The 24,667-nt window shown below is 51.7% G+C and overlaps 8 protein-coding genes across 8 annotated transcripts; 5 read left to right on the forward strand and 3 right to left on the reverse strand.

Moving 5' to 3' along the window:
* Window positions 1-3,001: 3,001 nt before the first annotated feature.
* CGCA056_v008788 (uncharacterized protein) lies at window positions 3,002-3,740 on the reverse strand (the record flags this gene model as incomplete). Its single annotated transcript, XM_037324035.1, has 2 exons — window positions 3,002-3,388; window positions 3,441-3,740. The coding sequence occupies 2 exons, from the start codon at window positions 3,738-3,740 to the stop codon at window positions 3,002-3,004; spliced, it is 687 nt and encodes a 228-aa protein (XP_037177856.1).
* Window positions 3,741-4,867: 1,127 nt separating this feature from the next.
* Window positions 4,868-5,722, reverse strand: ustS-2 (Glutathione S-transferase-like protein ustS; the record flags this gene model as incomplete). The annotated part of the gene is made up of 1 exon (XM_037324036.1): window positions 4,868-5,722. The coding sequence occupies one exon, from the start codon at window positions 5,720-5,722 to the stop codon at window positions 4,868-4,870; it is 855 nt and encodes a 284-aa protein (XP_037177857.1).
* Window positions 5,723-7,355: 1,633 nt separating this feature from the next.
* On the reverse strand, window positions 7,356-8,264 carry rebM (Demethylrebeccamycin-D-glucose O-methyltransferase; the record flags this gene model as incomplete). Its single annotated transcript, XM_037324037.1, has 1 exon — window positions 7,356-8,264. The coding sequence occupies one exon, from the start codon at window positions 8,262-8,264 to the stop codon at window positions 7,356-7,358; it is 909 nt and encodes a 302-aa protein (XP_037177855.1).
* A 1,029-nt stretch (window positions 8,265-9,293) lies between these two features.
* CGCA056_v008791 (uncharacterized protein) lies at window positions 9,294-11,044 on the forward strand (the record flags this gene model as incomplete). Its single annotated transcript, XM_037324038.1, has 4 exons — window positions 9,294-9,623; window positions 9,703-9,932; window positions 9,993-10,218; window positions 10,280-11,044. 4 exons carry the CDS (start codon window positions 9,294-9,296, stop codon window positions 11,042-11,044), a joined length of 1,551 nt encoding a protein of 516 aa, XP_037177854.1.
* Window positions 11,045-11,805: 761 nt separating this feature from the next.
* CGCA056_v008792 (putative oxidoreductase) lies at window positions 11,806-13,024 on the forward strand (the record flags this gene model as incomplete). The annotated part of the gene is made up of 2 exons (XM_037324039.1): window positions 11,806-11,849; window positions 11,974-13,024. The coding sequence occupies 2 exons, from the start codon at window positions 11,806-11,808 to the stop codon at window positions 13,022-13,024; spliced, it is 1,095 nt and encodes a 364-aa protein (XP_037177853.1).
* A 790-nt stretch (window positions 13,025-13,814) lies between these two features.
* Window positions 13,815-14,224, forward strand: CGCA056_v008793 (uncharacterized protein; the record flags this gene model as incomplete). Its single annotated transcript, XM_037324040.1, has 2 exons — window positions 13,815-13,895; window positions 13,970-14,224. 2 exons carry the CDS (start codon window positions 13,815-13,817, stop codon window positions 14,222-14,224), a joined length of 336 nt encoding a protein of 111 aa, XP_037177852.1.
* Window positions 14,225-16,347: 2,123 nt separating this feature from the next.
* CGCA056_v008794 (uncharacterized protein) lies at window positions 16,348-18,096 on the forward strand (the record flags this gene model as incomplete). The annotated part of the gene is made up of 1 exon (XM_037324041.1): window positions 16,348-18,096. One exon carries the CDS (start codon window positions 16,348-16,350, stop codon window positions 18,094-18,096), a length of 1,749 nt encoding a protein of 582 aa, XP_037177851.1.
* Window positions 18,097-22,431: 4,335 nt separating this feature from the next.
* Window positions 22,432-24,198, forward strand: NT5E (5'-nucleotidase; the record flags this gene model as incomplete). Its single annotated transcript, XM_037324042.1, has 1 exon — window positions 22,432-24,198. The coding sequence occupies one exon, from the start codon at window positions 22,432-22,434 to the stop codon at window positions 24,196-24,198; it is 1,767 nt and encodes a 588-aa protein (XP_037178578.1).
* Between the last annotated feature and the right edge of the window lie 469 nt (window positions 24,199-24,667).

The following is a 24,667-nucleotide window of genomic DNA, read 5'->3' on the forward strand; positions in this document are numbered from 1 at the left end:
CATAGGATATAGGTTGGTGTTTCCGCGTGAGACAGACAAGTTGACGAGAGCGTTGATAACTGGCAATGCAGTGTGACGAGAAAGGTCTCAATTCTCATTTCCGTTCATGGTGTGACAGAGCAGGCTGCGCAGGATACCTACTCAGAGGCCAAGCTTTCACGGAAGACTGCAGGTCAGCATAAGCAGCATGCATGCAGCCAGCCACCTTATCGGCAAGCCTCTTCCGATGTCATAAGAAGTCTGCTCATCGTCAAGATGATAATCAATCCCGAACACGTTTTGTCTATTTTGTTCAGGATCAACTCCCACGTCAACACTTAATCCCGGTATACTCATTCGTTCAAATGATTCGCAACTTTGGAAAAAGTAATGTCCGGACTAGTTTTGAGGAGCCTTTGATCGACAAGTCAGCCTTCTTTGTCGAAAACGGAAGTCATGAGCTGTCTGGCTTGGGCTTGTCAAAGCATCAAAGAACAAGCTCTGATGCCGAACAGCCAATACCATCCACGTCATGGACACCAAATCAGCCTGTCATGATTCCAACCGAGATGGATCAAGGAGAATCTCAGACGAGGGCCAAATGTGACAGAACGCCAGAGAAGCCATCAATTGTAAAACTGTGAACATCGGAGGTTCTCAATCTCGCTGGCGCGGCGATTCTCATGATCGGCATTCTGTCGATTCTACTTTACGCCGACGGAAGACCGACAACAGACCTTATGTGGCTGACACCCCTAAATATCAACTCTGTCCTCGCAGTCCTCTCTACAGTTTATAGAGCACTCCTAGTGGGCGTAAGTTTCGAAATCATATCACAATTCAAGTGGATATGGTTTTGGTCGAAGCGCTCTCCGGCACGTTCTCTTCACCACATCAACGCTTTTGACGACGCGAGCCGCGGGACTTTGGGTGCTATGAAGCTGATCCCGCTAGTTGCTCTACGTGATCTGGCTTGCTTACCACCGCTCGTTATCATTATCTTCTCTTTTGCTATCGGGCCTTTCGTCCAGCAGGGAGTAGGCATCGCGCGGAGAATAGACATTGTGCCTCCAGAAACAGCTGCGTGGATACCCATTTCTCGGAGGGTGGAAGCGCCGGGCGATGGCGATGTGGACGTCGACATCTCGGGTAAGGCGCACTTCAAAGCCAGCATACGGGGGATGATCTACTCGGCCCTCGGAAATCCCCAGAGCAACGAGGGGAGGATTGAGGCAACATGCGATACTGGGCGATGCATATTTGTGCCCCGATTTCAGCGAGATCGTAAAGAAGCCACGCACGCGTCGGTTGGTATCTGCGGGGGATGCCATGATCTCACCCACTTGGTAACTGAACTCAGCGATTCTTCCTTCCAATTGCCGAATGGCCTCTCAGTCATCGGCGCGGGTGATCCCAACGTTTTCATTGTCAAAACCGACAACGACACCTCATGGGCAACAAATGGTACCGGAACCCAACTTCCACAATATTGGGCTGCGATGACCAATTTCACATTCATGTCAAGAACTATGGGAACAAATTCCAACCACACGACAGGCCAGCTTGCCGAATCAATTTCGCCACACGTCTTTGCGGGAACATGCTCTCTGTGGCCCTGCCTGCAGTATTTTGGAGCAGACGTCTTCAACGACACACTGCGCGAGGACGCACTTCATCAAACACCCATGTATCCAGACGCAACCAGCTACTCGGAAAGGGAAAAGAACATATCTTTAGGGGGGCCAGTTGATACATTGCTAGTTTCTTGGGATCTCACCGCGGTGCAGGCCCCATGTCGAGTAAACAATGCACTTTCGGGTACGAAGATATGGAAACCACCACCGTTTTTGGTCGGATGAGCCAACTGGCTAGCGACTCAGAAGTCCGCATTCTGTCACCTTCGAGCGCACCGGAGCATCCGATCGAAGCCGTACCGAAGCCTCGCGTATTTAGCATGGCCGCCGCCTTCAGATCCACTCTGGCCTCTTTCCTGAATGACAAAATTTTCAACGGCAGTTGTAGGAGAGAAAACTCAAGATCTGGGACCTCCGTGCTTGACTGTGGCGGAAAATGGTGGCTAGAATTACTATGGGAGAGTGGGAGGTCAAGCAAAGAAAGTATCGACAAGCGAATAACGGACTTCGCGGCCTGGATAACAACTGAATTTCGATCCAGTCTTTCAGGGCTCGGAAGCGGAGAGCTCTACAGATTCCACGGTCGAGGACTTGAGGAGGTTACATATATCACAGTCCGGTGGCGCTGGCTACTTTTTTCGTCACCTATGTTGATGGCCGAACTCATTATTCTAGGTTGGGCCATCGCTCGCACGCACAAGAACCGGAACCGGGAAATGGTATGGAAAAGCAACCCTCTACCACTCATTTACTACGCAAACTACTTCATCACCTCAGATGGGCAAATCTCTGGGACATGAAAAGATATCACCCATCATGAAATCCAACGAAGGACGTTTGATGACAGCAGATGACATGGAGCAGTCTGCTAAGAGGATCTCGGTAAAGCTTCTAACAGGAGGATCCCAGGACTCCGCTTTGAAGGATATGGCTCTCTGGATTCCCAAGCTCAACCAAAGGTATTCACATATCAGTCATGAACCAGAATTGGAGACTGGAAGGTCTAGAGAGGCCAAGGGCTAGGCGAGTGGTCGACAGCTTAGAACCCCTTTCTACAATCATACAGGTAACATTTAGGCCAACAGGGTTATTAGATGGGCCACGATCTTTCCCCAGATTATGATTGGAGGAACGAAGGATGTGGAGCAACGAAGGACGTTATCGTAGTCGGATAGAATTTGTTAATAATACGAGACAGCGGCCAGAGGGAAACGTGCGAGACCAACAAAGATTGCAAACACCATCAACAGTCTCTAACCAAGCTACCAGTCTAAAGCCGCTTTGGCTAGCTGGTCCATGTATTTCAAGAAAGTATTGAAACCTTGCAGACGTTGTATGGAATTTCTTTACGATGTTTGCCTAGTATTGCGAATTCTAAATGCAGCTGTTCAATCTCGAGAGAGATGTGGCTGTAATTTGTCACAATCCTGCATCAGGGCCCGAAGCTCTGTAGGCGGGCTTGTCTCTGAAGTCTCAACGATCTGGAGCTTCATCCATCTGTTTTGTCTCCAGAACCACTGTGCAGAGAGAGTTTCGACCATCGGAATGAGACCAGCCGCAACTCCGATGCCGATAGCAGCAGGCTTGGAAGCCCATTTGTTGCTATCATTGGTATCGGAATCAGCCGTTGTGGCCGTGCAAACTGACTCCTCTGTGGCTATTCTTGCAGCGCCATCGGTGTTGCAGCATGACCTGTCGTCTTTTCCACAGCAGAAAGTGGAGGTATTCCAGTCGCACGGAGTTAGGAACTCCATGCTAGGCACATTGGCTCCAGCCTACTTATGGATCAGCCTTTAAATACCATAGGAGTCTGTTACTTTGGAATACCTCTTCATTGACGCATTCTCGGATACAAGCCTTAGAATTCCAGGTTTTGTCTGTGCAGAGCCCTGTACGATACTTTCCTTCGGAGTCGATGCAGAGACCACTCTTATCGCAGACATCCCGCGACTCACTCGGCCCATCCAAGATGCAACAGCTGGAGAATACACCTGACTGTACAATTCCAAGTGTGTTACAAGGAACCCATGTTGTGTTGTCGCCAATATCGCCATTTAATCCATAACATGTGACCTCCTGTCCAGATACGGCGAGAATGAAAAAGGACGCAAGGAGCAGTCTGAACATTGTGCGTTCTTATCACTTGCTGAAGTTGAGTATCCCCGTATGAAGATAGCGGGAATTTTCGAACATGACTGACGGGAAGGAAGAGAATCAGAGCAAAGGCGCAGAAGCTAATTGAGCGTGGAGCAAGATGGTATTTATCATAACTACACCCGAAGGTCCCTTGCTTGTGCGACCTTACTTGCATGTTCGGTATACCCCTCCTCCTTCTCTGCTCCACGAGCTTTACGGCGTACATAAAATTCAGGCTGAGTCTGACATACAGCACCGACTGCGCATGTCGGAGACTCCACAGGATGCAGTCACATCAGGCACCAGTCGACTGCAATCAGGCTGTGGAAGTGACTTATAGTGCATAACGAAAAGATGATGCAAAACGTTAAGAGGCGCAGTCGCATGCCTCTGCCGTCCGGAACGGAGCATTCACCGATTTTTCGCGAACACCACCCCAATCCCTTTGAGCTGTTCGTCGCATGCTCTCTGGATTCTTGCCCAACCCATCATCAGATAGGACAACAGGAACGGTGTTGGTGCTGGAGGGCTTGGGGCCCTGATCTACTAGACAGACCACACATGTTGCCACATCTTCCACGCAACGTTAATGGCAGACTGGCCCTGATTTCAACGTCTTAGTATATGTGAACCCGAGGTCTAAGAGCATTGTACTTCCAGTTCATGAGCCTTTCCATTTTCTATTCTTATAATCTTACCATTTTCCACAGGCCAGCGCTTTGCGACGAGAGTTGTATGGGTTTCGAATAGAGTTTCGCTATCCGGGCGGATAGCAGACAAAGACGATAATTGAGACGACGCGGATAACGGGGATAATGGGGACGATAGGGACAACGGGGACAATAGTAATAGGGATAACAGTGATAATCGGAATAACGAAATTACTAACATGAAATAAAAATGAGACCTGATGCAACATCCATCCGTCCAGGTAGCTCGAAGAATATGTGCGGATAGCAACATTCTTCGAATAAATTAAGCATGCAGAAATGAGGGCTCGTCTCAAATTTGCAACTTCTCAATTGATAGAAGCGGATGAAAGATACAGAATTCTATTAAACACCATGTCATATAATCTTACAACATGCACTCTGGCTTTTCAGACCCACCGACATCCTCTATCGCCGTGCCGGAACCACGCCATCTCGTCCATCGACTCTCGCCCACTCCTCCAGCGCGTCAAACAGTCTACCCCATTTTCCGTCAGACCACTTATCCCTTAGCTCTTCCCACTCGGGAAGGCAGCCTCTCATCATCTGCAGCCAGCCGCCGATTATGAAGTCGGCATACATTGGGGTCTTCCTGCCGTCCATGAAGGGACCCTTACCATCATCTGCAGCAGCGGCAAAGCATGGTCCAAGTTTTGTGTCCAGTGCTTCCTCGAAATCTTTAAGAAACTTCTTCCTCATATCCGATCCTCGGGGAATTTCAAATTCTTCCCACTTCGTCTTTCCTGGAAAGCGGTCCATCATTGCTTTCTTGTCGGCTTCTTCGGTCCGTGGGTCGAAAGGCATGTAGCACCCGGCAAGCGGAGCTCCATACTGGGAGAACAACTCACCGGCGAACTTGTTGAAGGCGCGATGAAGTGCTACCGTTCCACTTCCATCTGCGGGGAAGAGCTGTTGGGATGAAGACGTCGACGGAGAAGAAAGATAGGTCTTTTGTAGGTGTAGCGCGATGTCGAACGTATCGCCAAGTACTATTTCCTTTTTGTCGGCAGCAGGAGCTCGAGGATCGAGGATGACGGGAAGCGTGGGGAAGTCACTCCCGTCCATGTGCTTGCGGTTGGCAGGAAGTTGAAGAGAATTGCGTGTCTCAGCGACGGCGTTGAGGGGCACCCACGTCGTGCGATAGGGGACTTTAGCGAAGTTGAGAGCGTATCGTGTCTTCCATGGATTTGGAGATCCGGGATACGCAGCTGGATCAAGAATGATGTCGTAGAACGAGATGACGGAGTCAGTAGATGTACTCATAATGGCGGCAGAAATGCTGGTAGTTTGTTGGGTGTCTGGTGCTTGGTGTAGAGGGTTGGCTGCTCAATATTCACGCAACAGGAGGCTGCGGTTGAATATTGTCGAAAGAAAGGATCCATCAAATATTTTATGTCCAGGAAACCCTGCCCCTTTTGTGTTTGGGTTTTAGTTTTCGTGATCTGCACCCATGCTGACTGCTTAGCGGCGATGAATCATCTTAGACACACGCAAGCGGCTCCATTTGATAGGTTCATCCGCGAAGCCACAGAACACTCCGCATGATGGCTGAGACTCGGGGTGGGGAAGACCATGTGAAACCTTTGAGCAATTATTGTTGTTGCGAACCAATAATCTTAACCTTGAATTTCTCAAACGTCTCAATGTCGGGTTCTCAGGTGTGTGTCAAATTGCGCATTCTAGTGATCATTCTGTGCCATTTGCTGCCAGCCGGTCCTCACTTTTCTCTCTTGAAAGTGCACAGAGAAACTGTTGAACGAGTATGTGAAGAACCAATTGCACTGAAAACTAGCGCGCCTCGGGCCAATCATTCTCGGAGCCCAGCGTGACATTCCAAAAGCAGTTCCAGCTTTGATACCACTAAACATGAAGGATGAGCCGAGGGTTGCTGTCCGTACAGCTTGCCGGTTGGAAGAATTCTTTGAAGAACGAGCTTGGTAGAGTCTCTGTTAGTGTCCAAGATATGAGGCTGAGATCTGAAGGCTGTCGGCATGATAGCGCCATTGGTTCTGTCCGCACAGATTTACCCCAGTGCGGGCGCTGTCGGTGTCTGCCTAGGGTCGCGACAGGCAAGATTGGGGCCATCAATAACACGCACTTTGCTTTCTCGGCTGGGCTGGCGGAGCCAGAAGTCAGTTCTGATATGAGAGTCTTTGGTTACTGCAGGGGTACTGAGTTGGTGCCGTATTATTCTGGTAAGCCGTATTTCTCAGAGACATCATATTATTCTAAATACTGACAAAATGATAGGTGCCGTGATTGAAGTCTACGCAATCTCAAACGGGAAGCATGGAGAGCAGGCCTTCGAACGTACGTATCTAATTGGCAATACACGGGCATCAAGCAGCTTAGAAGCCAGGAGGTTGTTGACGCAGCTGACCAGGCTACTGCTTAGTTTTGAACTCACATCTTTCCCTGTCCCTTACTGGGTCATCTCGTTACAGTTCAAGTGGAAACAGATGTGAATATTCCAAAGACTCAGTAGCGCCTATGATTAGCTTACATTTATCTTGAAACAATCATCCAGCAATGAGTGGCGCTCCTCAAGACCGAGAAGCTTGTCTTGCTGTAACGTTGACCATCGAATTCATAGTTCTCGAACGTGCCCTCAAACAGCTGATACGTGGACGTTGTAGACGGATTAGCATCATGACTCGGCTTCGTTGGATTTATCATGAGTAGTGTATTCTAGTAACATGACCACTTGAGGTTCACCATCCCTCCTCTTTCCGCGGCATTTTCTCATAAATTGGATATCTTCTCCCCCGAAATCAAATCTGCCACATGACTGAAATCTTTCAAATAGTTCTCATTCAATTGACCGTGCCTTGGAATTCAACACAGTCGCTTGGCTTTCGCATGACTCCAAATCCCCCGGTGCTAGAGAGTCATCTTCTCATCGCGACTTGGGAGACTCAATGGTCTCTCCAGGCTTGGTAGCCGAGATAGCGATGTACCTCCAGCGACCCTTGCCCCGGTAAGTCTCCACACCAGCAACGGTGTTGATGAAGTAGCGCTCGAGGCCGAACGCCTTGATGAAGATGTAAGGGATAATTCCAAGGAGGAAGAACAGGCGGCACAGCGGGCGGATATTCTCGGAAAAATCGCGGACCTCGACATCCACGAAGCCGGCTTCCTCCATGAGTTGCTTGAAGACACCTGGATGTGACCGGTCGTTTGTCGGCATGGCGGCATACTCGTTGATCTTGCGCATGTTGTCGGCCATGATTTCAGGAGAGTCTCCGACGAACTCATGGTCGTACTCAAAGTTGGCGAGGTGGCCGCCGGGCTTGAGCAGTCGGAAGAAGCCCGCGAGCACAGCCTCAGGGTCCGTGGCGTGGACAAGCGTCTCCATGGTGTAGATGCCGTCAAACGACTCACTTGCCAGCGACTCCAAGTGGTGGTAATCCCTCCTGTTGACAGTGACCTGGTTCTCGAGACCAGCCTTCTTGATGGTCTTCCTCGCCCTCTCTACGTGCCGCTGGACGACGTCAAATGCCTCGATTTGGAGGCCGTGCTTGCTGGCGAGGTGCTTTGCGACATGTCCGTTTCCACAGCCAGCATCCAACACCCTTGATCCCTTGGGCAAGTTCAGGACCTCGGCCATCTTGTCTTCCATGGCCCGCAGGCCGCGACCCAGTGGGAAGGGGAAGTAGGTGTCATTCTCCCAGTAGCCGAAGTGCCGTGTTCCTCCCAGGACCAGGCGGTAGCCGATACGGGACTCAAGCGACGCGTAGTAGGATTGCAGCACCGGGTTGGAGTTGATGAGAGGCTCCGTCTCGGTGGTCGTGGTGGAGGAGGCCATTATGGGTCCGATGCGACGGTGAACTGGCGGGAAGATCAATCGCGGGGGCGGGTCTGATGTTTTCCACACTTTTGTTTGCTGTAGGCTTGAAACGATTCTCAGGGAAAGACGGATGTTTTCTAAAAATCGAAGGCTGCAGAAACGAGGGGGAGAAAAGAGATTCAGGACACAGCCTGATGGCGAAAAGGGACACGCAACGAGTGAAAATGGGTGGGTGGCTCAGTTGCGGCACAGGGTCTGAGGGGCTGGACGACGGGCGGCTATCCGCGACATGCGTCCGCATCAGCGCCGTCGCCGATTCGCTCGTTAAGAGACACCCCAGCCCGCGCCGAGAACGCGAAAAGCAACCCTCCGCTTCATGGCGCGACTCTATTGGTCTCGGCCCGCTGTGATGCCCCGGTGGCATGCAGCCAACCTGCCCAACGATAAGTTCATTGCACACTTGTCAGCCTGCGTCCCAACAGACCCCTGTCAACGGAGGCCAGGGTGCAGAGCTGCCTGCGTGAGTCCATCACCAAGGCCCATGTCTCAACTTGAAGATCCCCCTCGCAGAAGCAGAACCAACAGTAGCACCCAACAACACGAGGGAAATGACTATGTATCAGCGGCTGCGGGCGGCACAATTATATCCGTGTTGCTGCACATTTGGCCCCCAAAACCAAGTGTCGGCCGCGTTTCGCTGCTCTCGAAATGGAATATCCGTATGCACATGGCAAGGGTGTCGAAGCCTGTTGGTGCCAGCCTGATGGCGAGAAATGCCCGGGTCGGGGAGGTCGCCCGCTGTTATGCTACTGCCTTCCCTCCTCCTCTCTTCTACTTAGCTCCCGATCGCCCATCTTGTTGGATCAAGATTGCAGTTCGCCTGTTGTGTTGCTGAGAGCTTGCGTTCCAACCACGCATTGCACTGCAACACTCTTACACCAACAACAACCAAAGTCTGCCTAACAGTGGCAACGAATCAGCCTACGACAACGATAACGACGATCCTAAGCCCCGAGAGTGGCTGAGAGCCGACTTGCATCGCCCCGAATGGCGGATCCGAACACGCACCCGTGGGGTTACTACTGCAGCAATTCAACAGATGCTTCGAAGAACGGAACGATCGATATCTGGAAACCAGTATGCGGATGGGTTGATGCAGGCAACGACAGAGGTACCATCGACATACTTTGGTCCAGTAACCTGACAATCATGCTTTGCGTCTGGGTAGCTACTCATCCTAATGCGCTGGGACCCAAAGACAGATGGTGGCACGCTGTTATTGACAAGTTCAACCTTGCTGCCATCGGCCTTCTCGGACCCGACTTTCTTTTTGGCATCGCCGTTGGACAACTCGCTAGTGCTAGGAAGAGCGTCAAGGTTAGTTGTGTTCATGTGCCGATCATTAGAGATGCTGTGTTTCTCGATGTGTTACCTTTACTAACGACTATTGTAATAGGAGTTCAGGAAACTCCCATACGTACATGGCCGGAAGAAATGGGGACTGAAGCAGGCATTCTTTGTCGATATGGGAGGAATACATCTGATGAGTCCCGATTACAAAGAGGGGAGCACGTTCCCTATCAATGCCGCCCAACTATATTATTTGATCAAGCATAATTTCGTCGATTATCCGGACATGAAGGCAATGGCCATTTCTGAGCGTAACAGCGTGGACGCTCTTTCCAGGTACGATGAAGAAACTAGCCTTGTCTTATTATGGCATTTCTGACATGCGTCTGCGAGCAGAATCATTACAGTATGGCAGGCCATCTTGTTCTGCATCAAAGAGGGAGATCGCCTCCGACTGGGCCTACCTATCACTCCTTTGGAGCTAACCGCTCTTTCATTCACCTTTGTCATGTTTGCAACTTCGATCTGCTGGGCCTGCAAGCCTACCATAACAAAACCGCAGTACATTGAAACCAAGAATGGAGCTCTGGTTTCGGACATCAGGGACTACGCAAGACGCACTGTAAGCTCTCAGTTTACTTGACTATCATCGTCATGAGTTTGAAGGCTGAGGCCAAGAACAGACGCACTCTACCCTGCCTGATGAGTGGTTTAACACTCCGTTGGACTTTATAAGTTATCAGGAGTTCAGGATCGCTACGCACTGGTCGTACTACACAAGGTTGTGTGACATGATGCGCCTCCATCTATTCTCGCGGCCGATGGACACGCGACCGTCCAAATCGAGGCCACACGAAAGACGTCCGTGGAGCCGTATCCCATCAGACATCTGGATGCCGATTAGTTTCTGGCTCTGGATCCCTAGCATCTTCGTGATGGCAGTGTTCAGTTGCTCCTTCATGTTTGGATGGAACTTTTTCTTCCCCACTGAGACCGAGCGAAAATCATGGAGAATATGTGCCACCTACCACATGCTTTTCTCGCTGTACGGTGGCATATACTACAGTATCGAAGTCTGGAGGAGCAACAAACGACCAGAAAGGTACAAGGCATTGCCTACATCCATCGACACAGAAGACCCCGAAGCCCAGAGGCACCAAAGCCAAAGCAGCAGCGAGCTCAAGCTCATGCTGTCGACGCGTGCCGAACCGTTCGTATCCAGGGCTCGCAAATGGATTGGATCGTGGCGAAACATCTCTCGCGATCAGAACCCAGACATGAAAGTCCCACTCCGAGTTGTTGTTCCAACGACCGTCTTCTGTGCCGTGTACGTGTTTTGTCGCGCGTACTTCTATGTCGAAGATTCCCTTTCGTTGAGAGTGCAGCCCCAGGGCGCTTATATGACGGGGAACAAAATCCTTCCTTTCATCGCGACACCTTCACTATGAATGGAGCATTCTTGAATTTTCTCTTCCGCCTATACTCCTTTTCTTCTTTCATTTCTCTCTTCCTGCACTACATGGATCATCATTGCAGGAGCATCAGAGGAGGCATTCATTCCTTGAGCTGTACATGCAGGAATTTTGGACGATTTATGCTTAGGATACCAGGCCGAGTGCCACGTCGCACGGGATGTTGACTTTAACAGTGTATTATTAAGCTTCGTCATCCTTCAAGTTGCTTGAGACTCAAGATGAGTGCGGTGAATGGTTACTTTCAGTCTGAACCAATACCTGTCGCGAAAATTTCCCTGTAGTTCTGCCTCTTTCCTCAAGCGTCGTTACTTGAACCCAAATCGGCAATTTTAACAGCTTGATTCAAAACCGAGTTCGGTGAAGCGGCGTCTCACCGAAAACTTCTCCTCGGTCACCTAATTGGGTAACTTTAACAGTCCTTCGTGCTTGGTCATCCCCGTGTGTCAAACTCGTGTTAGCGTCCAGGTCTGTAACCTGACGAGCACTCCGAAAATGGGGCAATTTTCTCCGTTGTCCATTGAGAAAAGCGCCGAGCATGTCCCTAGTGACGCAATGCGGTAATCTTGGCCCGTCACTCCACCGTGCTCCTCCACGCCTCCACGCTGCCCCTCATCAGCTCTGTTCATGCTCAACAACACGAGTCGACGATACCTATAAAGCTGGCAGGTCGCGCAGAGCTTGAGCTGAGAGGTGCGTCAGATCCTCAGAGTTAAATGCACAGCAAACCATTCAAAATGTCTGCCGATAAGAAGTACAACGTTGGAATCATTGGATACGGGTGAGTTAAGCTTCCCTGCGACCGATGATCGCATATCCTTGCTGCAAGACCCTTGCATGCTTCCGGAATAGCCTCACTGTGGCGCATTCACCGAGGAGAACCACGTGCTGACCTGCCATCACAGCCTTTCCGCCAAGGTCTTCCACATCCCCTTCATCAACCTCACTCGTCAGCTCAACCTGCACAGCATCGTGCAGCGTAAGCCTACGGCATCATCATCTGCCCCCAATGATTACCCCACCTTGAAACATCACACCTCCCTGGAGCCCATGCTCCAGGACCCTGAGGTCGACATCATCAACATTCTTACCCCGCCCAACACCCACTTCAGCTTCTCCAAGCAGGCGTTGCAGGCTGGCAAGCATGTCATGGTCGAGAAGCCCTTCGTGCCGACCGTCGCTGAGGCCGAGGAGCTCATCCAGATCGCTAAAGAGAACAACCGTCTTATCTGCGTCTACCAGAACCGTCGCTGGGACAGCGACTTCCTGACCGTTAAGAAGATGATTGATGACGGTGTGTTTGGCCGCGTCTACGAATTCGACACACACTTTGATCGTTACCGTGCTGAAAAGCCTGGCTCCTGGAAGGGAGAGCTGGGCATGGCCGATGGCGGTGGCGCGCTTTATGACCTCGGCTCCCACCTTATCGACCAAGCTTACCATCTCTTTGGTCTCCCTGAAACCGTCTACGGCAAGCTTATCAACCAGCGTGAGGGCAAGTTCGACCCCGAGGATCCCGACAGTGTGCACGCCCAGCTTGCATACAAGAACGGTCTCATCGTCAGCGTGCGCATCGGCGTCATGAGCGTTGAGAGCATCCAGCCGCGCTTCTGGGTGCGCGGCACCAAGGCTTCGTTCCACAAGACGGCGCTCGATCCCCAAGAAGACCAGCTCAAGGCGGGCAAGAAGCCCAACGAACCCGGCTTTGGCGTGGAGGACCCCATCAACGGCGGCAGGCTGCTCATCGTCAAGGAGGGTGGCAAGATCGAGGAGAGGACGAAGTTGACCGTCGAGCCCAAGACTTACCTCAAGCTCTTCGAGGCCTTCGCCAAGGCTGTTGAGACCGGAAAAGATGAAGACGTTCCTGTCCCGGCAAGCGAGGCACGCGATGTGCTTCGCATCATTGAAGCTGTCAAGGAGAGTGCGAAGACTGGAAGCGAGGTCCGTCTGTCCTGAAGTATCTCATTCTTAAAGGAATGGTGTTTGAAGACACTTGCGTGCCCGAAGATGCTAGCTCGAGGCTAGTCAGCCCTCATTGACGATGGGACTGAGCGTCAAATGCCAGAACGGGGTGGCATGACGTGCCGAGCCGTCGGAGCCGATGGACGAAGATTAGAGCCCGTTGACGCAATACCGGCGCATGTGAGGTTTCTATTTTGAGGGTAATAGACTTGACCTATTTTACGATGACTTAGCGACTGCATGCGGTAAAATCTGAAAGCATTTGCCAAGTATACCCTTTCCGGTCGCGATATTCCCGTTTAAGAATACACGTCTCCGCATCGTGAGGTCTTGGAATGTCCCAAATGAGCAGTCAATGTCGATCTGCCGTTTATGCGAGAACCAAGACACACAAACTTACCATGTGCAATTTCCAGTTTTCTCTTTACTGGGAGGAAAACATCGTTTTTGATCACCTATTGAGGAAAGTGAGAAAGGTTTTGGTCAAGCTTGCATTTAATCCGGCTGTCTTGGGTGACACCTTGGCAGACGCCCGAAACCTTTCCGCGAATGGCGAATGTCAACAGGACCCACGAGGTGTGATTTTTGGTCCGTATGACGGAACTTATGTTTTGTCACTGGGTGGGAAAGGGAGCACGAAGGAATGGAATTGATGATTATAAAGAGCTTGGGTGCCACGGGCAGGGGGCAACCATTTCACCAGAACAATCGACCCAGGTTTACCAGCAGTCTTCAATACAACCAACGAACAAAAAGGGTTTAAAGGCTTGATACACCAGTCAACATGCGTTTCGCCGGCGTGTTTGCCTTTTCTTCACTCATCGCCAGTGTCTTTGCTGGCCGATATATTATCATTCTTCGACCTGTAGGTTGACTATTTGTACCCGCCTTGGAAAGGCGCAACAGCACATACAGCATTGCTAATTCCGTCTTCAATAGGAAGCAGACCTGGACAAGTTCCTGGCCAAGCTGGAATCTAAATGGAATATTGTGGTGAACAACAAGTTCACTTTCATCCATGGAGCTGTCATTACTACCAATGACTTTACCACAACCTCTCTGCTCAAGTTCCGCGAGGTCCTCAGTGCTGAGGAGGACAAGATCATCGGCATCGACCCGATTCTCACATCTGTCAACCCTGGCGGACCAGAGATCCCCAGCCCAACTGAACCAACTGTTCACATCGACCAATAAGCTATTATCATGCAGCGTCTTTCAGCAGATGAATGGGACTTGCCCTACTCAATAAGTTTACTAGATATGAGACGCGAAGACAATGATTTCACTGACGAGAGAGAACGCCATTTTCACCGGGCGAAATGAGCACCGTTTCTCATGGGTTGAGCTGTGGTAGTTCTCAATATCGTCGCTGTGGTCGTTTATGTGGACGTTTCTGTCGTCGCCGTTATTGTCACTTGCTTCTTTTATTATCATCAATTCAATTAGAACCGTCCCCGCTGTTATGACCTTCTTAATCATATTCCTCAATCAAGGGCACCAAGTACGTGAAATGTGCCTTCGAGGCACGGGAAGACTGCCCAATAAAATAAAAGGGTTTAATCCACATTATCGGCCTTTCGAGCTCTGTACCATTCACAGAGCGCCACAAAACAGCCGTTATGCATCAAACGTACCTGCACCTCGTGGGGTTGATCGACTTGTGATTAAATTTGACCAGACCGCTCGCGTCGAATGTCCAAGTTGAGCTTAGATCATCCCCATGTGCAATGTGATGCGACTTCAAGTACGACTCACTGAGGTGCTGGGAGGAATAATTCCGCACATGGGATGTTCCACAATTTACGTCGCCCTTGACGTCGCGCTATGTAGAGTGCAGAGATATGTCTCATCTTGGCTGGGCATGTCTACTCAATTACCTGACGATTTGGTAAGGAAAATAGTTGCAGGAAGGAAGAATCCTCGGATATTATATCGCAGCCGTTCGGTAGGGTTGGCGGATTTACGAAAGGAGCGCCAACTTCCCCGCCGAAGCACTACTTCAGGCATACTAGGGTCAAACAGCTGATTGTGAGACACCCAACACTGCCCACTAAGAATCTCCTGCTCCCCTGTCCGGGACGAATTAGCAGACGCCACGCGGCACTAAAGGATGCATGTCAGCCTATCCGGCTCCTCACCGTTCTGGGCAGCTGAAAGTAGGTATTCTAGGGGTCCATGCGACAGAGCCTACAAGTTGGAGTTGGGAGGCAATCGCACAATTCGTGATACGATATCATTCGCTAGATGTACTGACAACCACAGCCTCTTGTCAACGAGATGAACAGAGGCAACAGAGTTGTCGTGATTGGCATGGGGTAGTCCACGTCTTCGTTCTCTCTCTTCGTCTCGCTAACTACATCAGGATCATTGGGCCTCGTCGCCTTGAAGAACTGTCTAGAAGAGGGCTTCCAGGCGATTGGCTTTGAGAGGAGCTCATACTTTGGTGGGCTCTGGAAGTACACCCCAGATGAAAACAAGACTTCTGTGCTTCCAAGTACGGTCTCTAGATTTGCCGTTCTTGATACCAAAGTCCATCAATACCACGCCATAGCCACTATCGTCAACATTTCTAAAGAGAGGGTATGTCAGTCTGGAGAACAGCGATTCGGGACTCCCGCTAACCACACTTCAATAGGGGTGTTTTACAGACTTTCCGTTTCCAAAAGGTAAGCGTACAGTGATTTATCGACCGACGTTACTCGGGCGTACTCAACGTTCATTAGATGTACCAAGCCAATGCTCGGCCAAGCAAGTTGAAGATTACCTCGAAAGCTACGCAGACCACTTTAAGCTACGTCCTTTCATACGTCTCAATACGCAAGTGGGACGTGTACGTCATGACGAAACTACGAAGAAATGGGTCATTGAGATCGATGGCTCCCCGACCGAAATCTTTGACAGGGTCATTATTGCAACAGGCATGAACCAGACGCCCAACTACCCTGAAATTAAGGGTATCCAATCTTTCCCTGGCCGACAAGTGCACTCAAAATCGTTCAAAAGGTTTGTACGAAAGCCGGCCTGTAGTCTGAGACCATTTTCCTAACGCAATCTGCCAGACCAGAAGAGTTCAAGGGGAAACGTGTACTCGTTGTTGGTTTTGGGAACAGCGGTGCTGATACAGCGGTATCTCTTATTGGGCACGCGAAGAAAATTTACATCTCACATAGAGAAGGCGCTTATGTTGTAAGTCAGACCATCCATTTGCTCCAGCTTGCGATCGACTAACTTATCGTGTGAAGGCGAATCCCACTGACCCTTACTTTGGTCTTTTGAAGCCCGGCCAGCCCCAATAATCTATCAGCGACGACCAAATCATGTACGGAGCTGGCTTGTGGAGCTTCGCGAATGCTTACAACATGCTGGCTGAACTTCTACCTTCTATCGCACCCCCAGGGCCGCCATTCCCATTCATCCCCAGGAACCCGGCTCACGAGCTCGGAATGGAATACTGCGACTACGCCGAAACATTCGCCATACTGAAGCCCCTCTTTGAGGATCTTAGGGTCGTTATTGAATCTGTTCCAAACTGGCCTGTAGAAGACACACTCTTGCGTGGCGTCAGAGAAGCCGTCGAGACTCGCCAGGTGCCTTTCTATCTCGTTTTCGCAACGGCCATTATTTCGGATATGCACGCCTTCTTCAGCCAAGGGGAGCACCTCAACGTCGACAGCCACATCATTGACAAGTTCATCGAGACGATAGGAGCAGTACGAGGGATAGTCGCAGATTACTACGCTGCTATCAGAGAGGCGGAGTCGTTGGAGGAGATGGAGCCGTACGATGCACGTATCAGAGAGATGGATCAGGAGATCAAGTGGCTGTTGGACGAGGACCCCGTCTGGCAGGCCAAGATCAAGAAATTCCCTAGGCGCGAGAGGGGGCAGGCCAAAAGGGAGCTGGAGAAACATCGTCTGTTCAAGTACAACGCCATGATGTGCGGTCTGGCACTGTACATGTATCGCATGATTCTTTACAAGACCGGAATTGCCATCGCCAATGCTTCGCGGTCCATCGTCTGCGCGATTCATCTCTGGGACGCAATAGGCAGTGAGGTAGGCGGTGTGGTGGACTTTCTTGCAAGCGAGTGGGTGGACTCCCGCTTGTTAGGCATGATTACGGAGGATCAGGCGGAAGACTTTTTTCTGGATGGCGAAGGCGCCGACTACAACCCTGGCTATATGAGGAACATTGCCATGCACCTGGGATTCTCAATTCACAACTTCGTCGACGAAGCAAAGACCCAGCCCCGAAGAGCCAGGCTCCTCGATGGCAAAAAGGGCAAGATCACTGAGCGGGTTCCGATGCACTCGGCGTTTTACGACAGATACGTAACCTTCAATGGAAAGACGGGATCGGAGAACTGGACCTTTGAGGACGTGACATCTCTGGTCGAAAGGGCTAGCGGTGCCGGTTTCAAACCCAAATACCCCGTGGAGCTGATTGTGGAGCTAGCTACGCTTCTTGAAGACGAGCTTCTCCTTGCCAACCTGCCGTTCTTGATCCTCCACGCCGAAGCATTCAGAATTCTCAAGCTCGTACGCGACAGGTGCGAGCCGATGCTGGTTCCGATCCTCGGCCCGCTGGCCACACCAATGAAGGCGAAGATCAACGTTCCTCTGGTCACAGTGTGGATCCTACAGGCTCTTGCCGCAATGCCAGAAGGTGCAGACGTGTTGAGAGCTGCGAAAGACGTGTTCAACACGAAGCTTGTCAACGATATAGCGCGTTCGAGCCGTGCCTACAGACGAATCCAAGAACTCGGATTCTTGAAGTCTGGTGAGCAGAAGAAGAAGGAGCCGGAGTCCGGGCCTAGCGAACCCCAATGGGATCCCGATTTCAAGCGTAAGTTGGAGCAGCCTATGGATCCAAACCGGGCATATGAGAGCTTTGGGCTGCCCATCGACACGTCTCGTTTGCAGCAAACTGGCACATATATCGACACTTCTAAGATGAAGGGCGATGCGCTCTCGCAAATGAGCCAAAAAACGAAAGTCGAGAAGATCTATCTATCCGACGATGATGAGCCAATGGAAATCACGCACACCACTTTGAGCTTCAGGTAGTGATAGCCTATTTTGAAGAGAAATGTACGGTCGCGAGGATAGGTTGGCGAGGATGGTGGGATGTGAGGGGGTATTTGATCTTTTTTTAGCTTAAAAGTTGAAGATGTAATCTCTTATACTCAAATCTGCCTGGTTACAGTCTCAGATGCGCAAACGCAATATGCAGCTCTTGCAGATCATAGGTAACTGCTCATCACATCACAGCATTTCCGTGCCTCCTCAAATGCAATGCCAGTCCCACGGGCCAGCTGCTGGCATTCGTAACACGTCAACGCCTGCGGCCTCGAGCTCCTCGTAAACTTCTTTGGTCTCTTCCCCAACAGGCTGGAATGCTACCTCTTTGAGACATTTCCTCCGTCCCCTCGAGCACTCGTCCGCGATGACGTCGAGCAGTGCCAAGGCCCCCGCGCTGAGGGTGCTATTCGGGGAGGTGGTGGGGATGAATCGATATAAATGGAACCGCTTAAGTGATTCTGGCAAATTTGAAGGCAAAACAGCGTACGTGATAAGATTCGTGCTATTAGTCGCGTCGACAATGTCCGTTGGAGACGCTCCGGCGGTATGCCGTGCACGCCGCGCCACACGCCAATCATCGATCCTGAAGTTCTCCAGAGTCTTGAAATGGTCCATTGAGAATGGATGTCGCTGCCCTATGCAACTCGAAGGAAACTCAGGCTGGGCCCAATAGTCACCCAGGGTAAGGAAAAGAGACCTCAAAGTATCCGCGCTAGGTGTGAGGGCATCGATAACATCAGACGCGCTGAAGCTGTGGTTTAGGGCGCGACAGAAGACGAACTCCTCGAGGCGACACTCACTCAACAAAGGGCGCAGGGATTCCAGCTGTATGGATGCGTCCATGAGTTTGACCGAGGTTAAGTTTTTGAAGGTCGAGCCGCTAACATTGTCAATCGGGATACGACAAATTTCCACAGCTTTCAGTCTTTCTCCGAAGTGTGCTATACTGGCAGCTATGCAAGATCCCCGTGCCTCGAACATCCCCTGCCTACCCGAGAGCGTGAGGGACTCAAGAGAAGGAAGAAAGGATTGGTAGTGTGTCTGAATGTATAGTGCCATGTCTACCAAGACGTATCCATCGGATTCAAGCTTGAGCTTCTTGAGATGCTTCAGCTGGCTCAGGAATGCAACTGCAAGCTTGTCTATATGAAAATAGCATGGATCGTGTTGTGATGCTCGGTAGTCTACGTCCGACATCACGATCTGGCCAGCCTGCCTCGCCCGTTTCGTAGCAAGACGAAGTCGGCCCATATCACCGACTTCTTCGAACTGCCTCCCATAGTTCCAATCAAATTCAAGAACGGCATGTTTGACTGATGGGGCGAAAGCGACCGGATCCGCGGCAACACAGTCCAGCAGTTTGGCTAGCTGCAGTGCGCTACTTGAGCCAGCGTAATCTGTGACAAGGATATGTCTTCGGAGTTCTGGGGTCGCAACTCTGTGTAGCAATCTGCATGTAGCTGCGAGGTTTGCAACGTCATTATTCTCCTCGCGTTGGCCGACTAGGAGAGGAGGTCCACGTCTGTCGATTAGTCGTTTCCAAGTCACTCGGCCGAAGCAAAGTTGACGACAAATTTCCAAAATCAGCTCCTCGGGGAGCTCGGTGAGATTTAGCATTGTCGAAAGGTTTGATCGTTAGATTTCGGAATGCGCCCAAAAAGTGATAGGTGAATGATGTTCATGGGTGGGCAGCACGGAATTTGACTTTCAAGATGGTGAAAATGTATCAAGGTCGGCACCTACAATGCCGATTCTGACGGGTGGCTTTGAGCTATTGAGGTATAACCCCTATGGCCGAAGTTCGCCTAGGTATGCCGAGAAGCTTTTGTAAAGAGTCTTGCTATCAGTGCGGATACTTCTAGCTCTGCGGGCGGGTGGAGGCCATAGATGGCGATAGGGATACCGACGACAACGATAATAGGCATGCCTAGGGATAGAGAGAGCATACTAAAAAGTATAGCAGGGACGATGGGGACGATAGTAATAGTTGAATTATTGAAATATAACTGACGAATACCTAGGCTTCATATAAGTACTAGGTGGTTAGCTATCTGCCGGATTACCTGAAGTATCCGCCCGGATAGCAAAACCTTTTGTAACATCCAGTTTAACTGAAGCCGGAGTCATAATTAAGACCGAGTAGGTAAGGTACCTCAAATACGGAACTCAAGGCCTAAAGATCACTCCAAGAGGTGCATCCGCAGCTGGATGCTGGATGCGACAAGCAGCGTGCTGACCAATTCTCAGGAAAATATAAGAACATCCATTTCAGTACCTAAAGTGAGGATGATTGCATTCATTTATAGAGAATGAAGAGCATTAAGATCCCTATGGCGTTGTTGGTATTGTCAGTCGCAGCGTGTAATCCCGCTTACCGAGCCTCTCACTGAAACTTTCGGTGAGCCCCTGGGCGTAGTGAGGAGCTCACTGAAATCAATGTAACGTGCTTGGGCTTGGATTGGCTATGTCATGGTCAACAACAATGGTTTTGATATAACGATCCTTATTAATTTCTCGATCCATAATGCAATTGTTAGTTTGCTTATTTCTTCACGATGCTGATGCTGTCTTGCCAGAGCAAGCACAGAGCCAACTAGTACACGATGCTGTGCCGCCCGCATCCAGCTATCAAGCACGCCGGATCCAGGCACCGCTGCTCGGCGACATCCGACTCATGAATTAATATCAATCACCTGCAGCGATTCCAGACAACCAACATGCTCTGCATTCAAGATAGGCTCGCGTGCCTTTTTGCCCAAGAAGGGTAGCTCATCACCGAGCTGGGCAGCCACAGCGTTGGCATCCGTCTTCTTATCTCTCACCCCAGCTGTCTGTCACTCAACGCGACGCGTTTACGCAAGCTCCATTCCGCCCGCGGTAAATGGCCAATGCCCCTCCAACCAAACCCCGGGGCCGGAACCGCAGCTTCTCGCTGAAATTGAAAGGCTCTCAGCCTTGGCGGAGCGGAGCTCAGCGCCATCAGCAGCTCACCTTCCGTGTTCGGCCTAGGAACCCAACGTTATCAGAGCAAAGTTTGAGGGCACAGCTGGGGAACGACCGCTGAATGGATTAACGTTATTTGTGCTCCTCCGCTGAACCCCACTGGCTGTCAGGGATCGTTACCAGCGGACGGCCGCGCCAACTGGGGTGCAGAGCTGGTCCTCCCTCCCGGGTTTCGATGGACAGCTCGTGAGACATTGGATATCGAAGCTTGCATGAAAAGAGAAGGACGGATGAGATTGGTGATGGTAGAGCAAAAGTGCTGCCAAGCCGGTCTGGCACAACATCACGGCGACGTGGGATCGCCACCCCAGCTGACATGCTCCAGTACCGAGAGACTGTTTCGGTGTGCATGTTGGGCTCATCCAGGACGGGGCGGGTTGTGGACATCAAGCTACTGCGTACTCCGCTTGTTGATCTGGTTCATCAGGGTGGTTTTTCATGTTGCATGACACAAACCAACCGAAGCCGGTGAGCATGCGGCTGCCCAGCTATCCACATCAGACATGGAATCTTCCAAACATCCAAGACATTCTATCACACCATAACGAATTCCTCGGTCGCCGTTCAGGAACGTGGAACAAGCTTCAGCGAGACCGTGACGATTCGCAGAGTGCAGATTGGTCACTGCCCGTCTCCAAGCCAAGGAGCTTACACCAACAATCGCGCCCCCATCTCCGGCGGACGTAGACGGACGAACCCCAGGAACCCTTTGCCCGTCACTCCCCCAAGGTCGAAAGAGGCAAAGGAGCCGCTGATAAGCCAATCATCTGAACCACGACCACACGTGTATTACACCCCTCATCTGCGCTTGAGGCTTGGCAAATGCAACATCGTCACCAAAGAAGCTGTTCTCCCGGCATCATTCAACCTTGCTAACGTCTTGGCTGCGCGCGCCGCCAACGGGGCCGTCCAGCCACTCACCTTTCTCGCGAAAGAGAGCAGACCAGAGACCGCGGAGCGCAATTCGCATGCAGGGCCTCGTGGGATTTTCTACTCGTTGCCCGTGGCACCGTCGCAACCCGCCCATAACGAAGCTGCAGAGATCGGCGTGTCTCTGAAAGGTCTTGGCAAGAGATTAGAAAATTTCGTATATAATCCCGCCGAGGGGAAGCTTGTGACATTTGACGATAGCTCCCTCTTTCGCGACGTCAGCGTGCCGAAGATCTTCTCTTCCTCCCTCCCCCACGTCCTCAACGCGGCGCATCGTCAATCGCAGCATCGTGAAGCCTTCATTGACTTCTACTGCATCTGCTCTCAATCGCGGCCTCAATTGCTCGTTATTCTTCCCCTCTCACCCACATTCCGGCCTCATCCAAGATGCGTCAATCCATCTCAACGCTGGCCCTCGCCCTCGCCGGCACCGCGCTCGCGGTCCCCGAGAAGCAGGATGCAGACCACCTCTACTCCTCCCGACTCTCCAAGCGCGGCATCGACGCCGAGGGCAACTTCAACATGTCCTTCTTCCACGTGAACGACGTCCACGCCCACCTCGACGAGTACTCCTCCTCAGGCACCGACTGCACCCGCCCCGAGCGTGGCTGCTACGGCGGCTATGCCCGCATCAAGCACACCGTCGACGAGCTGCGCCCCCAGTACAACGACTCTCTCTGGCTGAACGCCGGCGACGAGTTCCAGGGAACCCTCTTCTATTCCTTCTACAAGGGCGAGAAGATCGCCGAGACGATCAACCAGCTCGGCTTCGACGCCATGACCCTCGGCAACCACGAGTTCGACGGTGGCGACGACGAGCTCGGTGACTTCCTGCAGAACCTCACCTTCCCCATCGTCTCGGCCAACATCGTCTCCGACAACGAGAAGCTCAACAAGACCATCAAGCCCTACCACATCTTCGAGGACCAGCAGCTGGCTGTCATCGGCGTCACCACGCCCACCACCCCCGGCATCTCCTCCCCCGGCGAAGGCACAAAGTTCCTCGATGTCGTGAGCACCGTCCAGTCCACCATCGACCATATCAAGTCCACCACAAACATCACCCGCATCGCCGCCCTCACCCACATCGGCTACGACGAGGACCAGAAGCTCGCCGAGGAGACCACCGGCCTGTACCTCATCATGGGCGGCCACTCCCACACCCTGCTCGGGTCCATGGAGGACGCCGAGGGCCCCTACCCGACCATCAAGCAGAACAAGGACGGCGACGACGTCTTCATCGTCACGGCCTACCGCTGGGGCGAGTACGTCGGCTACATCGACGTCACCTACGACGCCGAGGGCAAGGTCCTCGCCTACCACGGCGGGCCCATCCACCTCACCAACACCACCGAGCAGGACCCCGAGCTGCAGGCGCAGATCGAGTCGTGGCGCGGCCCCTTCGAGGCCTTCGCCGCCGAGGTCGTCGGCGTCTCCAACGTCGAGCTCGACCAGACCCTCTGCCAGAAGCAGGAGTGCATCCTCGGTAACGTCATGACGGACGCCATGTACGAGTACCGCCTCAACAACTCCGACTCCGCTAAGCCCGACTTCGCGCTCATCAACGCCGGCGGCATCCGCGCCACCATCGACGAGGGCAACATCACCCGCGGCGAGGTCCTGACCTCCTTCCCCTTCGGCAACTCCATCGTCGAGATCACATACTCCGGCTCTGACCTGCGCAAGGTGCTCGAGGGCGCCGTGACCAAGGTCAACCAGTTCAACAACGAGCCCATCACCTCCTTCTTCCAGGTGTCCAAGAACATCGTCGTCGAGTACAACCCCGCCGGCAACAACGGCTCCAAGCTTGTGTCGGTCGAGATCGGCGGCGAGGCCCTGGATGACGCCAAGGACTACCGTGTTGTCACGCTTGACTTCCTTGCTGGCGGCGGTGACAACATTTTTGTCGCGACGACGGACTTTGTTTCGCTTGATACCCAGGATGAGGTTCTTGTTCAGTACGTCGAGGCCAAGAGCCCCATCGATGCCAAGATCGAGGGCCGCATTGTCCAGAGCAACGGTACTGCGACCTCACCTTCGAGCACTGCTTCCGGTACCGCGGCACCTACCGCCAGCGGTGAAAGCGGTGCGGCCATGGTTTCCGTCAGCATGGGTGCGCTGGCCGTGAGCTTGCTTGCTCTGTTGGCTATGTAGATAGTGTTGGATGACGATGTATTCATGTATTAATGAAATGGATGATGTAGATGTATGAATAAGAAAATATGATAGTACTGTAGACATGTTGATGTCTATGAGCCTAGTGAGATGCATCCATCTCCACACTTTGTGGCCAATAAAACACAGTGGAGCTATTGGCATAGTTACTTGAGCACAGGTACTCAGCAGCGTGTAGGTCAGCTTTGTGGAAGACATATTGGTGCTGGCAAGACGTGAGGTGCACAAGATAGCTCATTGCAGCCCTGCAAGGCTCGATGATAGCAAGGTGCAATGATGGCAGGGAGTTACAGTGACAAGTGACAAACACGAAAGTGAATAACGGCAGACAACGACAGACGACAGGGACGACGATGGCAAAGGACGACGACAGCAGAGACAGATAGCAGACATCACAGACATCATAATGGGCAAGTGTATTGAGAGTAAGTGTATGTATTCACCAACT

This window comes from Colletotrichum aenigma (assembly GCF_013390185.1).
Source record: "Colletotrichum aenigma strain Cg56 chromosome Unknown KSG_Cg56_contig05, whole genome shotgun sequence".
NCBI classification, from domain to species: domain Eukaryota; kingdom Fungi; phylum Ascomycota; class Sordariomycetes; order Glomerellales; family Glomerellaceae; genus Colletotrichum; species Colletotrichum aenigma.